Source organism: Cannabis sativa, chromosome 7, assembly GCF_029168945.1.
Source record: "Cannabis sativa cultivar Pink pepper isolate KNU-18-1 chromosome 7, ASM2916894v1, whole genome shotgun sequence".
Taxonomy (NCBI): Eukaryota; Viridiplantae; Streptophyta; class Magnoliopsida; order Rosales; family Cannabaceae; genus Cannabis; species Cannabis sativa.
This window is the reverse complement of record NC_083607.1, coordinates 2,954,640-2,970,855: the sequence shown is the minus strand read 5'-3', so window position 1 is coordinate 2,970,855 and position 16,216 is coordinate 2,954,640. Positions and strand designations below refer to the sequence as shown.

The 16,216-nt window shown below is 32.1% G+C and overlaps 1 protein-coding gene across 1 annotated transcript; it reads left to right on the top strand.

Moving 5' to 3' along the window:
* The first annotated feature begins 4,172 nt into the window (after positions 1-4,172).
* On the top strand, positions 4,173-9,972 carry LOC115697131 (exocyst complex component EXO84A). Its single transcript, XM_030624046.2, has 7 exons — positions 4,173-4,475; positions 4,581-4,678; positions 5,651-6,677; positions 7,627-8,148; positions 8,252-8,440; positions 8,525-8,661; positions 9,704-9,972. The coding sequence occupies exons 1-7, from the start codon at positions 4,311-4,313 to the stop codon at positions 9,852-9,854; spliced, it is 2,289 nt and encodes a 762-aa protein (XP_030479906.2). The 5' UTR covers positions 4,173-4,310; the 3' UTR covers positions 9,855-9,972.
* Positions 9,973-16,216: the final 6,244 nt, after the last annotated feature.

Below are 16,216 nucleotides of genomic sequence, written 5' to 3'. Positions count from 1 at the left end.
AGATAAATCTTTAAAAATTGTTATAAATAAAAGACTATCTGACTAGAATTTTAATTAATTCAACTACTCCCCAAGAGTTTGAGAGTGATTAATTAATTGAATAAATTATCTTTCCGAAATTGAATTTTAGATTTGAATTAATTAGAATTTAAGACACATATGATTATGTCTAAATTTATCAGATAATATTTGTAATCTTAAAATTTAATCTAAATTTATACTCGACTTGATGTCGAGAATTTATTTTTCAAAAGTCATAAAAATAAAATAAAAAGAAAAAGAAGGGTTGATCCTTTTTTATGTGCCTTTCAAATGTCTATGGGCTTTCATCATTGTCAATAAAAGCCCAACACGATTCCATAGTCCATATAATTTGGTCCAAATCCAACTCATGCAATTCTGGGATAAAGAATTCAAAATTATATTAATACTGGAAAATAAGGAATTATCCATAGATTCCTAAAAATGACAAAGTTTACAAAATAACATTCTATAGTATTATAATCTTTTTTATGAATTATTAATTTTTTTTTTTTTTTACAAAAATACAAATTATTGTTTTATGGTTGTTCTAAAAAAAATAATTATTTTCACATTAGTGCTACATCATACTATCATCTCACCTGACCTTGGGGCATTTCCGCCATGTGTGATAGAGTTAGGTATAGACTATATGTTCTAGGTAACTAGAAGTGTTTGCGGTGTGGGTAGTACGGGTTGTAATTTTTTTCAAATCAAACCACATATGTAGTTAGAAACCTCTTCCTGATTGGTCCTAAGGAGGTGCTTCCTAATTTTTTTGCCATTGATTTTGAGTATTGACTGAGGTTTACAAATTTGAGGTTTAAAAGCTATGGCCTGAAATTGAAGATAGTCTAATTCTAAAATTCTGGGAATGAAAATTCTAAGTTAAATTGGGACATGATAGTCACAAAGTATAAAGCCCCAATTCTTGGAAAAATAGAGCACAAACCCAAATCTACGAATCACATAACCTTAAAATTTCTAGCCCTAGATTCCTAAAAAATTCATATAAAACCCACTCCAACAACAAATGATGCAAAATAACAAGAGCATATGTAAGGAATTCAAAATGGAATGATAAAGAAATTAATTAAGGAAAAACCACTTACTGGTTCAACGGAAAAATTTGGGTCTCGAAGAACTTCTTGATGAGAGCTCATGGTTCGAGGGGTCTAGACCTTGGCGATTTTGGGGTTGAGAAACGCAATTGGTTGAAATTTGAAGAATATAAGTAAGCGACAGTGAGGGCATTAATTTCAGAAAAAAGATGGCTGAGATTTTTTCGAGTTCTAAAAGTTTCGTGGGTGATAATGGCAAAATTAAAGGGATTTTGAATTTTATACCCAAAAGGTGATAACCGTTCGATCACAATGATGATAGATCGAACGGATGGAAGCTATTGGAAAGAGAAAGATCAAAGTAATAAATGTTAAAATGATATACCTCGAAGTCTTGAATTGCCAAAAATAAAGCGTGCAGTTTTTTGAATGGTAAAAATATGATCGAACCCTTAAGGTAATTAAAAAGTCATTTTTTTTAAAAAAAAAAGTACATTTTAGGGGACAATTGTTATACTCATATTTCGAGTAGCAATATGGTACTGGCACGTATAATATAGCTAGAATATGAACTAGCTCAAATTATGCATTAATAATGCATTTAGACGACTCACCTCGAGATATACAGTTAAAAAAATACTCAAACTTACCAGCCTGTAGACAATGGCAAGACACGAGTAAATAACTACCGATTGATGAGACCAGCAGGATGAAGAGAGAAAGTTCATCTCATGATAAACAGAATACATTACGAAATTATTTAGAAAGTGTAGATAATGATTTTACAGCTCATTGACCCACATACATGTGAGTATATTGAAAAAATAAAGACAACAACTTCGACATGATTCATCTCGCTTATGTTACACTATAATAAGCGTCTTGTGTATACTTCACTCAATATTAATAGAAAAACGCGAGAATTACTAAAATCTATACTTAGACGCTGGCTTACGATAAAGTGTTTTGAAAAGTATTGTTGAACTGCGAGAATAGTCTAGCATAAACCGCTTGCGAATAAAGTTAAAAGTGCGGTTATGAGAAGTTACTTGTAATTATCTCATGTGTATAGATATAAAACGTGGAGATTGTCCACGTTTCACGAACGGTTACAAGTGATAATAAGATCTCAAGAGAATAACTGTCGTCATAGACTCTTATAAATAGGGAGATAAATCAAGAAACAAAGGACGACCATTTTGGGAAAAGAAAGAGAATTATATCTATTTTTCATTCTGAAGACTAATTTATTGTATTCTGTATATAATTTTATCAACCCAGAATAAGATAGACTTGTGGATTATGAATAACTAACTTTAAAACTACGTAAAAACCTTCTCGTCATTTATTGTTATTATTATTAATTAATTCTGTGTTGTTAGCAATACGCTCTTATTGAGCGCAAATTATGATCTTACCAAAGAGTTTGCTCCGAGATGTAGAAGCAATCTGTAGAGTCTTTTTATGAAAGGAAAATGCAGTGAACATAAATGTAGAGCTTATAGCATGGGATGCAATCTGTCGACCAAAATCAAATGGTGGCTTAGGTTTCAGGAATATACAAGAATGGAAAGTCGCCTGGGAAACTACAATTGGTGGGATTACACAAACCCCACGGATTGCAGCTAGTATTGGAAAATTAATTTGGTGGCTGTCAAAAATGAGCTCAAGGAAAAGATTAGCCAAAAAGCCTTTGTGGGTCAAAAATACAGCATTCAAGCGGGACACACTATGTTATTTGAAATGCACGAAAAAAAAAAGAATGGCCAAAATTTGTTTGGGATAGACTAATGACTCCTAAACATAAATTCATTATGTGGCTTGTTATGTGGCAAAGGCTTAGGACTAAATATCGAATAAGGATGTATGAACCAGGTTTGAATCTTCATTGTTTGATTTGTGGAGTTAAAGATGAGAATATCAGTCACTTAGTGCATGTTTGGCATCATAACTAAAAAACTGTTTTTTGCTTTTAAAAACAGAAAATTGTTTTTTGAAAACAATTTGGCTTGTTTGGCCTTGTTTTTTGAAAACAGTTTTCAGAAAACAAAGTTACAAAAAAACAAGAATTTTGAAAACAACAAAATGTTGTTTTCTGTTTTAAAAACCAATTCACTTTTGGTCAGTATTGGTTTTTAAAAACACTAACCAAACATAACTTGTTTTTAAAAACTTTAAAAACTATTTTTTGTTCTCATTTCCAAAAACAATTTTTTAAAAACAAAAAACAGAAAATAATACCAAACATGCTCTTATTTTTTGCATGTTCTTATAGTAAGAAGTGCTCGGAGAAAATCAAAGAGTGGTTAAAACGAAAAGTACTAACTGAGAACATTCTTGAGCTGTTTGAAAAAATCTCTAAAATTAAGATTAGCAAGGCAAGGAAAAGTATTTTATTAACCATAAGATAGCTTCTGTGGTTTATAATTTGTGGCAGGTGAGGAATGAAGCATTATAATTTATATAGCAAATAAGGCATACAATCAAAAAGATACAACATGATGCTTTGACTAGACTAATAGGAACACTACCTAGCAAAATGTCAATTGGGAATAAGACTTGGTTTGCTGAAATTGTAAAAAAAATATAATTAATATGGGCGAATAAATGTATAGAATGATATATAATTGAGTTTGAGTAATAATTCATGTTTATAAAAATTTGATTAAATAATACAATTGATCTTATTCATCAAAAAAAATTAATTATTAATTAATTAATATTTGGAGATCATTTATTAGTTAACAAAAATTTATCTTAATAACAATAATATATATTTTATTAATTGATGATAAAATGGAACTTTCCTTTTTAATATATAAATGTTTTGATAAATATTTAATGTCATATTTATATTTATGATGAATCCTTATTTTTTATTGAAAAAATATTTAATATGTACTATAATGATATACACTAATGTTTTAATAAGAAATATAAATTTTCAAATATATTATATTTATTAAAAAAAAACTAATAACGAATTAACAAGTTTGAAAAAGTCAAAACTCATTGGGATATAACAAATGTTTAGCACTTAAAGAAACTCCCAAATTTTTGGATCAAAGAAAATTTATAACCACTTAAAGTGGAATAATAATATAATTATTTGGTAAAATCAGAATCAAAATTCCATAACTTAATCATTTAGAATTAGGCTTTTGAGATTAAGATATATATTCTTGATTTGCATGGGTGAAGAAGAAGGAAGAAGAAGAAGATTAAGAGATGGACTCATCAACATTCTCATCAATATCAAGAGGATCTTCTCTTGGAGATTCTTCAGAACTTGATGCACATTTAACTCTAAGTGATAAGCTTAAGCCCTTCAAAACTTCTCATTTCGATCCTGATGCTTACATTACCTCTAAATGTTACACCATGAATGAAAAGGTACGTACGTACTACTCATCAATATTAATTTTTATATACTTTTCTTCTTCTTCTTCCTCACATTTTAATACATATATTTATATATATATATATATATATATATAGGAGATTAGGCACTTGAGCTCTAACCTGGTGGATTTGAAGAAAGCTTCGGCTGAGGAAATGCGTAAGAGTGTTTATGCTAACTATGGAGCCTTCATTCGGTAAGAAATTACACAAAATTTAATACTTTCTACTCTAAGATAAAATTAAATTTTGGGTCCTATAATTGGGTCCATTAGGAGAAAAATTAGAATATTTGGGCCGTGTGTATTTTTAAAGATTTTTTTGTCCTTTTGGGCCAAGCCCGCTTTAGCATAGAGCTAACATTGATCCCCTTCAACTTCCTAACTTCCTATGAGATCATTAGGTCAATGATACTTAACTGTATAGTTTCTTCATGATATGTGCGTTTGAAAAACCATAATTAGATTTGTGTGTAATTAGAGGTAGTTACATAATTTGACATATTTGTTTGACCATGTAATTACACTGTAACTACACTGTAACTATGTAATTGAAAGTAATTAAAGGGTTCTAATTACACTCTATAATTCTTATGACCCCCATGAGAATTGAATGTAATTACACTGTGTAATTACTAAAAACTTTCTATATTAAATATTAGCTACTAAAAAATATTATTTTCTCATGTAATTATTAATTATTTTGCCAAACAATATATTAGGAATTCATATGTAATTACTATCTCATATCCAAACATACATTGCATTTTAAAATATAGTATAATTATTAAACTGTGTAATTACCACCTTAGTAATTATCCTATCTAGTAATTATACAGTTACTTAATCTTTTTCCTTGCAGATCACGTGACTCTGACTGTCACAATTCTTTACCATTATACTTAACACTATATTAATATATTTTTGTATTATTTAAAACTTTATTAGTTTATCAACTATGCCGTATTATATTAAATTAATTGAAAATATAAAATATAATTTTATATAATATTATATAATACAACACGACTTAATAAGGTGTACTAAATAAACTCGTATAAGCCAATAATATATTTTTTTTCTTCACAATTTCGGGGTCTGAGCGTTGATGATTTTCATACATGATAGTTTCTTATAAAAATTCATTTTTATTTTGATGATATTTTTCAGTACATCAAAGGAGATATCTGATCTTGAGGGGCAACTTCTTTCGATGAGAAATCTCTTATCAACTCAAGCAGCTTTTGTTCATAGTTTAGCTGAAGGAGTTGGTCTTGATTCACTATCAAGTGATGAAGAAGATTCATGTTTAGAAGATCATACATCTCAGCAAAACATACACCTTTCAAAGATGGAGAATTGGCTTGTAGAGTTTCTCGACACCCTCGAGGTTCTCTTAGCCGAAAAAAGAGTAGACGAAGCTTTAGCCGCCTTAGACGAAGGAGAAAAAATAGTAGAAGAAGCCAACCAAAGAAAATCCCTTAACACATCTTCACTCTTGTCATTCCAAATCGCAATAACCGAACAAAGACAGAAACTAGCTGATCAACTAGCCGAAACCATGAGCCTAAGTTCAATTCGCGGTGTTGAATTGCGCTCAGCTGTTTTAGCCTTAAAAAAACTCGGGGATGGTCCTCGAGCTCACACATTACTTCTCAATTCTCATCAACAAAGGCTCCACACAAGCATTCAGAGCTTTCGCTCCTCAAATGCATTGTGTGGAAGAGCTTACACAACTACTATTTCGCAGCTTGTGTTCTCAACTATTGCTCAAGCTGTTAATGACTCTATGTTGGCTTTCGGGGAAGAACCCGCTTACTCGTCTGAGCTAGTTACTTGGACAGTAAAACAAACCGAAACTCTAGCTCTTCATCTTAAGAGACATGTTTTGGTATCTTCAGCAGCATCAGGGAGTTTAAGAGTGGCTGCAGAGTGTGTTCAAGTGTGTTTAGGCTATTGTTCTTTGTTGGAAGCTCGCGGGCTGTCGCTTTCGTCTGTGTTGTTAAGGCTATTTAGACCCTTTATTGAGCAGACATTTAGTGATAGTTTGAAGAAGATTGAGCAGAGCAGTGCTGCTGTTGCTGCTGCTGATGATTGGTGTCTGGTTTACCCTGTTGGAACTCGCCCTGTTAGTGGCTCAAATGCTTCTCAGCCTAAACTATCAAGTAGTGCTCATAAATTCAGTTCAATGGTTCAGGTGATTGTTTCTTTCTTTTGTTATGATAATGAAATTCTTAGTGTGACAGATTTGTGAAGTAAATGAAATATTATTTTCAATGTTTGTAAAATAACTAAAATATTTTTTTGCTACTAAAAATTGATGCCAATTGAGAAAACAGAATTGAAAGAAGGGTTATTGACAGCGTAACCCCCTCAAGTTTTGATTTTATAAACAATTTTTTTTTATTTTTTATGTGGCAAAATTCTTAAATAGTTTATTTTTTTTTTATAAATTTGAGGTGTTAATTAAATATTACCGTTAAATACTATTTGGATGATTATTGTATTGGTTTCGATGTTTTACTGTTACATATACATATAGGTGTGCACAATGATCATCTAATTGGTATTTAACGGTAATGATTAACTAACGCCTTAATTTTTTTTTAAAAAAAATAAACTTAAGGGTTTTGCAAAAAAAAAAAAAATTAAGTGTATAAAATTAAAATATAAAAGGTAATAAGCTCTGTGATTAAATTGAGCTATGTAACAAATGAATTTATATATATAATATTACAGAGTAGCTTTAACTTCTAGTGATAATAAACAGTTAGGGCAACAAAATTTAGCTAAAGAGTATAATGAAGGTTTGGCCTAGGTTAAGGCGAAATAGACCTACACTTAAAGCTACCTAATCAGCCAAGAATCTCAAAAAAAATATATATTATTTCAAAATTTTTTTTAGCATTTTTCAAATATACTATTTTTTTAAAGGGCTCAATAATTTTAAACCCAATAAATCTCAGGGCAGCCCAGAATAATAGTTTCTCAGTAGAAAACTCAACTACATAACTCACTCAGGGAACATCATTAACAATGCCAAATTGCTTTAAGCTATGTTCTAATGCCATCATTTGTGAAATCAATTTTTCCAAACATAAAAAAACAAAAAAGACAACTAATTATAGATGTGTGTTTTTGTTTAGGACTTTGTTGAAGATACAGGGCCACTTGAGAGTTTTAAAATGGATAATCTAACATTAGAAGGAATGCTTAAAGTGTTCAATTCCTATGTCAATTTGCTTATAAATGCATTGCCCGGTTCAACCGAAAATGAGAACTTAGAAGGTTTTGGGAACAAAATTGTGAGGATAGCCGAAACCGAAGCTCAACAGATTGCGTTGCTCGCGAATGCGTCGTTGTTAGCGGATGAGATACTCCCCCGAGCTGCCTTAAAACTTATGCCTTTTCAACAACAAACCAACAATAGATCATTGGAGACTCCGAGGAAAGGTCATTCTGATAGGCAAAACCGTGTCCCCGAACAAAGGGAAATAAAAAGGCGACTTCAACGTGCTGTGGATCGCCTTCGCGACAGCTTTTGTCGCCAACATGCACTCGATCTCATCTTTACTGAAGACGGCGAAACTCAACTTTGTGCACAAATGTACACAAATTTGGACTCATATGCATATGAGCCAGAGTGGTTTCCTTCTCCAATTTTTCAAGTACGTTAAAATTTAATATCATATATAAGATGAATGAACTACTTCTCTTATTTTTTTTTTTTTTGACACAAAACTTCTCTTATTAATACATCTTATCATATAGGAACTTTATGTGAGGCTAACGCGAATAGCGAGCATTGCAACGGATATGTTTGTTGGTAGAGAAAGATTTGCGACAGTTCTATTAATAAGACTTTCGGAGACTGTGATCTTATGGCTCTCAAATGATCAAAACTTTTGGGAAGAAATTGAGTCAGGACCACATCCATTAGGTCCTCTTGGGCTTCAACAGGCAAGCTATTATTGAATTTGATAAATAATTATCACATAATTAATGGTGAAATAATTATGACATTAATTAATGTGTGTTTTGCAGTTTTATTTGGATATGGAGTTTGTGATGTTGTTTTGTTCACAAGGCCGGTATCTGTCTAGGAGTCTACATCAGGTTATAAAAGACATTATTGATAGAGCTATTCAAGCACTTTATGCTACTGGAATAGACCCACAAAGGTACATAATAATATTCATACTATATCATATAAAAAAAACTCATAAACAATCAAATCCAATTCATCTCTATACCATCTTAATTAAGGGTGGCAAAACAGGTTTTAATACGGCACACAAACACGAATACGATACGAATTTTACAGGTTAAGACTGAAAAAATTAAATGCGGATTGAAAATGGGTCAACACGTATTGACACAAAATAAAAACTTGATTAAACTCGCTTAATATGTATTTAATATAAGTTTTTAAATAAAATAAAAAGAAAATTATTAATAACAATATAATTATATAAAAATATATATTTAGTAATTCAATGTTAAGTTAAAAAACATTGTAAATTTAATTTTTTTTTAACATGAAATTGAAAATATTTTAAATTTTTTAATTTTAAAATTATTTAGTAACCATTAATTGGTAATACCTATTGGAAAGTGTTCTATATATAAATGTATATAAATTTTCTAATAGAATATAAATCTATCATTTTTCTCTAAAACTTCCACCTTTAATAATAGAAAAATAGGTGAAAGTGGGTCAACACGAACATAACACAAGTTTTTATGGATCACGTTAGGGTTGAAAAAATTAGACACAAATCAAAAAACAGGTCGCCTGACACAAAATATATAAGCAGATCACATCAAATTTGATACGAACCCAATACGAACATATTTTGCCACTCCAGATATATGATGTTTTTCAATAATTGTCAATATTTTTTTAAAAAAAATATAAGTACTAATTTAAAAAGTATTATAAGGGTCCTCTAATGGTGTACACAACAAATGTCATATTAATATTTCTCAATTTTTATTAAAGTCAAATTGCAAATAAGAGCATCAACAATAGTATATTTGTTTTAAGTAACATTTTTGTTTACTCTACCTAATCTCACTTATTTGACAAAAAACACATTAAGCAATGTCATATATTGTTGATACTCTAATCGTTCTAAATCAGATTTAAAGTACAATTAAGAATTTTTAATTTGTGATTGTAAATCTAACATTATTTATTTATTTATTTATTTTTGGTGGCAGTGTATTGCCAGAGGATGAGTGGTTTGCAGAAGTGGGCCAAATAGCAATAAAAATGTTAAGTGGTAAAGCCAACTTTGGTAATGTAGAAAGAAATCCTGTAACTAGCCCTACTTCATCTTCCATTTATTCTCATGGAAGTAACTTAGACTGAAATACTCTATCAATAATAATTCATCTATTTATATACATATGAATATTTGCGGTGTAAATACCATATGTTGTGTTTTTCTTGTAGCGGTTACAATAAACTTCGTTAATATAATGAAGTATTAATTTGATTAAATAAAATATCACATGTTAATATTTTATTTTTAAAAATTATTAAATAATCTTAAAATAAATGATAATAGAAGTTGAAATATCCTCAACAAAATTATAAATTTTTATTTATATATAGCTTTTTATAATTTAGTAATTATTATTTAGTCAAATTTAATAAAATTTAACGAAATTAAAATTAAAAACTGCAACAAATATGTAACATATAGTATTTAATCCTTCGAAACAAATAAATCTAACACAAAATTAATTTATGAAAAAGATCCTATTTTATGATAATATTTGAAATGTTTTTTTTTTTGCTAACTAACTTGGTTTAATGTTCAAAACTTATGTTAGAAATAAGTATAACCAAAGTATAACCAAAATGTAAAGTAAAGCCAGCTTTTCTATAATTATTTTTTCTTCTGTTGATCGAGGTTTTTGACAATTAATGATTAGAGTTGTATGAAAGATTCAATGAAAGTTAAAAAGAATATTTTTTTACATGGTCGTAGTATTAATGAGTTTTAATCCACGAGTCACTGTATTTATGAGAGTATTTATTTTAGAGTATTTTCTTAGTCAATCCATATTTCTGTTTAGGCTAATTAGTATTTTTTTCCCCTGAACTTTGACATGTACCAAATCATGTCCCCTGAACTTTTTTGGTCGTTATAAAAATTCCTTATGAACTATTGAAATTGTTAGATTTAAGGACTTTTTTCTAATTTCATTAAATTTTATTGTTTCAGTGATTGTTTATGTACTAAACCATGCTCCCCAGACTTTGATATATATCTACTAAATCATGCTCCTCAAACTTTGATATGTACTAAATCATGTCCCTTGAACTTTAATCCATGTTAGAATTTCTTTTTACTAAAATTAGACAAAAGTCTTTAAATCTAACAATCTCAATAGTTCAGGGGGAATTTTTAATAGCCAAAAAAGTTCAAGGGGCATGATTTGGTACATGTCAAAGTTCAGGGAAAAAAAATCTTAATTAGCCTTCTGTTTATCATTGGGGTACTTATAAGCTCATGATGGTGGTAATAGGCCACCATGTATTGTCGTGTTTGATTACACCATACGACTTTAGGCATAATTGCCTACTTATGATGAGTTCGAGGCTCTCTATAGGTGTTTTGTGGGATGTGATTCATTTATTATTTATGACTTGACGACTCATTTATGCAGCTGCTGATTGATGTTTGGGGACTCATAGAATTTGGAAATTATAGGCTTAAACCCTTAAACACGTTAGTCAGAGTAAGGCGTCTGATGTTCTTTCCCATGCTGCATTAAATGCGTATATATACATTGTATTGGTTGTCACTAAAAGTAGTTTTTTTTGTAGTCACAATATAATTTTCTTGTAACTAAATGTGACTTTTAGTCACAATGAAAAGTTACTTGCAACTAAAACATAGTACTTAGATAGAAGTTCTCAATAATTTAGTTTTAGTCACAATAAGTATTATGATTAAAAAATACATTTAGCTATACAAGAAATTGTGATTTTTATGACTAACACTTTTAATTAGCTATAGACTTTTTTAGTCACAACATATATAGGAAGGGAAATTTCATTTTTAATGCTTAAAAAAATACCCTCTAACAAAATTTAGACTCCTAATTAATTTATACAATTAAATGCTATTATTTTCAATTTTTACCCAAACTACCCTCCCTTTCATTTTCCTTCTCTCTCTCTGTCTCTTTCTCTTCCTCACTCTCTCTTCTTCTTCCTCGCACCACCGAGACCAACCAGACCCAGGCACCAAGACCACCCAACCACCACTACCGAAACTCCTTTCCTCCACCACCGAACCTCTTCATCTATCCAAAAACCCAGACGAAACCCAGAGGCCCAAGACCGGTCGGACCTCCATAGCACTCAAGCATCGAAAAATCCAGAGGCCCTGAACCTCTGTCTCTGTCTTCATCTTCGTGTTTATTTTTTTATTGGATTTTTTTATTACATTTATCGATAGGTTATCGATGACATTTATCGATAAGTTGTCGATAGGTTATCGATGATTTTTGTTTGCACACAAAAAAAGCAGTGCGCAGACAAAACCATCGATAAACTATCGACAAAGTATCGATAACCCATCGATAATTCCATTTTGGCCAGAAAATCATACCCTCCACTACCATCTAATGTCTCAAACAAATACGAATTCAATGAGCTTCTGATTGGGGGAGGGTTAAGTGGGCGGTGGCGAATGGCGATGGTGGTTGAGAGAAGTCGAGGAGGAGGAAGAGAAAAAGATTTGGGTAGGTGAGATTTGGGAGTTGTTGGATTAAGTTTTGGGTAGATGAGGAGGTTCGGTGGTGGAGGAGAAGAGGTTCAGTGGTGGTGGTTGGTGGTCCGCCTGAGTTTGAGGGAAAGAGAGTGAGGAAGAGAAAGAGACAAAGAGAGAAGGAAAATGAAAGGGGGGTATTTTAGGTAGAAATTGAAAACAATAGCATTAAATTGTATAAATTAATTATGAGTCTAAATTTTGTTAGAAGGTATTTTTTTAAGCATTAAAAATGAAATTTCCCTATAGGAATAATGATTTATATTTAGTCACAATTTTTTTATTTTTAGTTATAAGTTTTATTGTGATTAAAAATAAATTTTTTTTAATAATATTTCTATAAATCTTTTAAATGATATCTTTAAACTTTTTATTAATAAAAAATTAAAAAAACAAATCAAAAAGAAATAAACAAACATGTAATATAAGTGAAAGAAACATATAAATTGATTACAAAAAAGTATTGCTATATAATTGTTGTTAAAATAACGATTACTCATAATCATTAAAGCCAAGATCTAGTATTTATTTAGAGCATCAAATACAATAAAACACATACCTCCCATATCATCATGTCAGCCATTATCCTTCAATGTCTTTAATGAGACTCACCACCAATCCTTGAGCAAAAACTAGAGAGAACACTTGTGGAGCTAACCCCTTTGCCTTTACCATACAAACTCTCTAATTACCTCTTACCACACATAACACACATATATATATACACATGTTATTACCCTTATAACCCTAAGGGGTTATTAACTAATAGGGCTTTTGAGGTCTTTTACGGTATACTATAATTTAATGGGCCAACTATAGTATTAAGGGTGCTCTCATGTGCCTCTAACATATAATTAAGTTGCTAACCATCCCATTATGGTTATGAGTAACATTAGGCACATAGTTAATGATTGAGTATTATGGAATTAAACCTATGATTGTATTAGTCCATTATAATAATTCTAACATTCTCCCACTTGGACAATACAATCACGCCACCATAATAATGTCTATCGCACATAAGGTAACCAATTAAGACGTACATAATATCATATCGACAGGATACATGTATTATGTATGAATTGACCTTGAAGACATTTATCTATTAACAATCATTAACAATCAAACTAAACATGCATGAGGTACGACAAAATTGAGATTATGCGCATTCATCTCGTTTTGTACCTGTCACTTCCTTGAACAACAACATATATGTATAAGCATACATATGTAACAACTATAAAGAAGTGACTTCAGTATCATAATGCATGTTCTAAAACACAAGCCATAAGCAATCCGTACAAAATGCTAGCATGTTCAATACATAAATAACAAACTCCCACTGAGCTTAACAAGCTAGGCTTCCAACAATCCCATTCGAGCAACATGCTCCAAAAATACACATATGGGTAAGCCTTTCGTTAGTGGGTCTGCTAACATGCTAGTGCTAGGCGTGTATTATGGAAATAAGAGACTCTGTAACTTTCTCTTTAACAAAATAGTACTTTATGTCAATATGCTTTGAGCGAGAAGTACTTCTAGTGTTCTTAGAGAAAGCCACTGCTGCAGAATTATCACAATATAATTTCAGCGGCCTCGTGATAAAGGCTACAACATCTAGTGCTGAAATGAAATTCTGCAACCATATTGCCTGACAAGTAGCCTCATAACACGCCATATACTATGCCTCTATCGCGGATAAAGCTGTCAGTGTCTGCTTGACACTTTTCCACGATACAGCTCCTCCAGCCATCATATGAATGTAGCCTGAAGTGGACCCTTTTATCGTCCACGCATCCCGCATGATCAGCGTCACTGAACTCAACTATATCCAGAGTGTCAGCTCGCTAATAGGTCAACATATTATCCTTGGTACCCTGAAGATACCGCATGACCTTCTTAGCCGTTTTCCAATGGCTAAGTCTGGGATCACTCAAGTACCTACCCAACACGCTAACAACAACATCAATATCAGGGCGTGTGCATACTTGAACATACATAAGGCTACCTAACAGTGACGCATAAGGAACAACTTTTATTTCATCTCTCTCTTTATTATTGTGTGGACATTGGGCCTTTGAGAACTTGTCACCCTTCAGTATCAGTGCCTTCCCAAAAGAACATGAATGCATGTTGAATCTTTTCAAGATTTGATCAATGTAAGTTTTCTGAGACAAAAGAAGAATACCATTGTCCCTATCTTGAAGGATTTGAATCCCAAGCACATAAGAAGCATCGTCAAGGTCTTTCATGTCAAAAATCTAATAAGAGTTGTTTTGTCTCAGCTAACAGGTCAGAATTATTAGATGCAATCAGGATGTCATCAACATACAATGCTAAGAAAATAAAACTGCTCCCACTGACCTTCATGTATTTACATTGATCCACCACATTCTCCCACTGAAAATCATATCAAACTTGAGATACCATTGTCTTGATGCTTGTTTAAGCCCATATATCTACTTCTTGAGTTTGCAAACCATGTGTTCATCGCCAGACTTCTCAAAACCTACAGGTTGAGTCATGTACATCCTCAGATAGGTCACCATTCAAGAAGGCAGTCATTACATCCATTTGTTTGAGTTCTAGATCAAAATAGGCAATTATAGCCATAATGATTCGCAACAAATCTTTGGTGGAAACAGGCGAAAAGTTTCTTTGAAATCAATGTCCTCTCTCTGACTATAGCCTTTAGCCACAAGTCGAGCCTTGCACCTCTCTACTTGCCCATTTGAGTCACGTTTGATCTTATACACCCATTTGCACCCGATGGGTCTACAACCTTTGGGTAGTTCAACCAACTCCCAAACTTTATTTTGTGACATAGAACTCAATTCTTCTTTCATTGCATCCACCCACAATGCAGATTTAGGACTATTCACTGCTTCTTGGTAAATGACTGGCTCAGAATCATCTCCCACATTAAACTCATGTTCCTGCATATAGACAAGATAGTCATCAGGAATAGCAGGCTTACAGGCTCTTTGTGATCTTCTCACCACAGCCTCATCGCCCCCCAAATCAAGATTTTCATCTTGTACTGGATCTTAAGGTTCACCATGAGCTTCTATTGGAACTTGTTCAATCACAGGGTCATTAGTAGGATTAGAAGCGGAAGCGGAAGCAACAGGTACAGGGACATAGACACACTCTTCCCTGAATACAATTTCCTGACCCTTGATTTGAACCAAATTCATCCTCAAAATAGACAGCTCGGTTTGATTCCATCACCCTGGTGGTGTGAGAGGGACAATAGAACTTAGAACCTCTTGAACCAATAGTGTATCCTACAAAACTCCCACTGATTGTATTCGGATTCAGCTTCTTAGATTTAGGGTTATAAGGCCTTACCTCAGCTTTGCATCCCTAAACGTGAAAAATAACGCAAAATCGATTTCTTGCCTGACCACAACTCGTATGGCGTCTTTGGAACCGACTTGCTAGGCACTTGATTCAAGATATAAGCAGCAGTCCTTAATGACTCACCCCATAAAAACTCTGGTAAGCTAGAATGAATTAACATACAACGTACCATATCAAGAAGTGTGTGATTTCTTCTTTCAGCAATTTCATTCTGCTGGGGTGTACCTGGCATTATATATATCTTGCATCAATGCCACGTTCGTGCAAGTATCTGGCAAACGACACGGGGTTCCTTCTAGTTTCATCATAACGCCCATAATACTCTTCACCTCTATCAGAATTGACAACTTTAATCTTCTTTCCCTTTTGAAGCTCAACATTCGTCTTGAAAATCTTAAGGCATTTAAAGATTCAGACTTCTCACGAATGAGCTCAATATGACCATATCGGGAAAAATCATCAATGAAGGTAATGAAGTATTTATAGCCGCCCATAGCAGGTGGGACAAAGGACCCACAAAAGTCAGTATGAATAAGCTCCAATACATCTGTGCACTTATTTGACTTACCCTTTCTAACCTTAT

Coding starts and splice junctions, on each gene's coding strand:
- LOC115697131 (XM_030624046.2), top strand. CDS start 4,311: ATGGACTCATCAACATTCTCATCAATATCAAGAGGATCTTCTCTTGGA. Junction 4,476..4,580: donor GTTACACCATGAATGAAAAG/GTACGTACGTAC, acceptor ATATATATATAG/GAGATTAGGCACTTGAGCTC. Junction 4,679..5,650: donor AACTATGGAGCCTTCATTCG/GTAAGAAATTAC, acceptor GATATTTTTCAG/TACATCAAAGGAGATATCTG.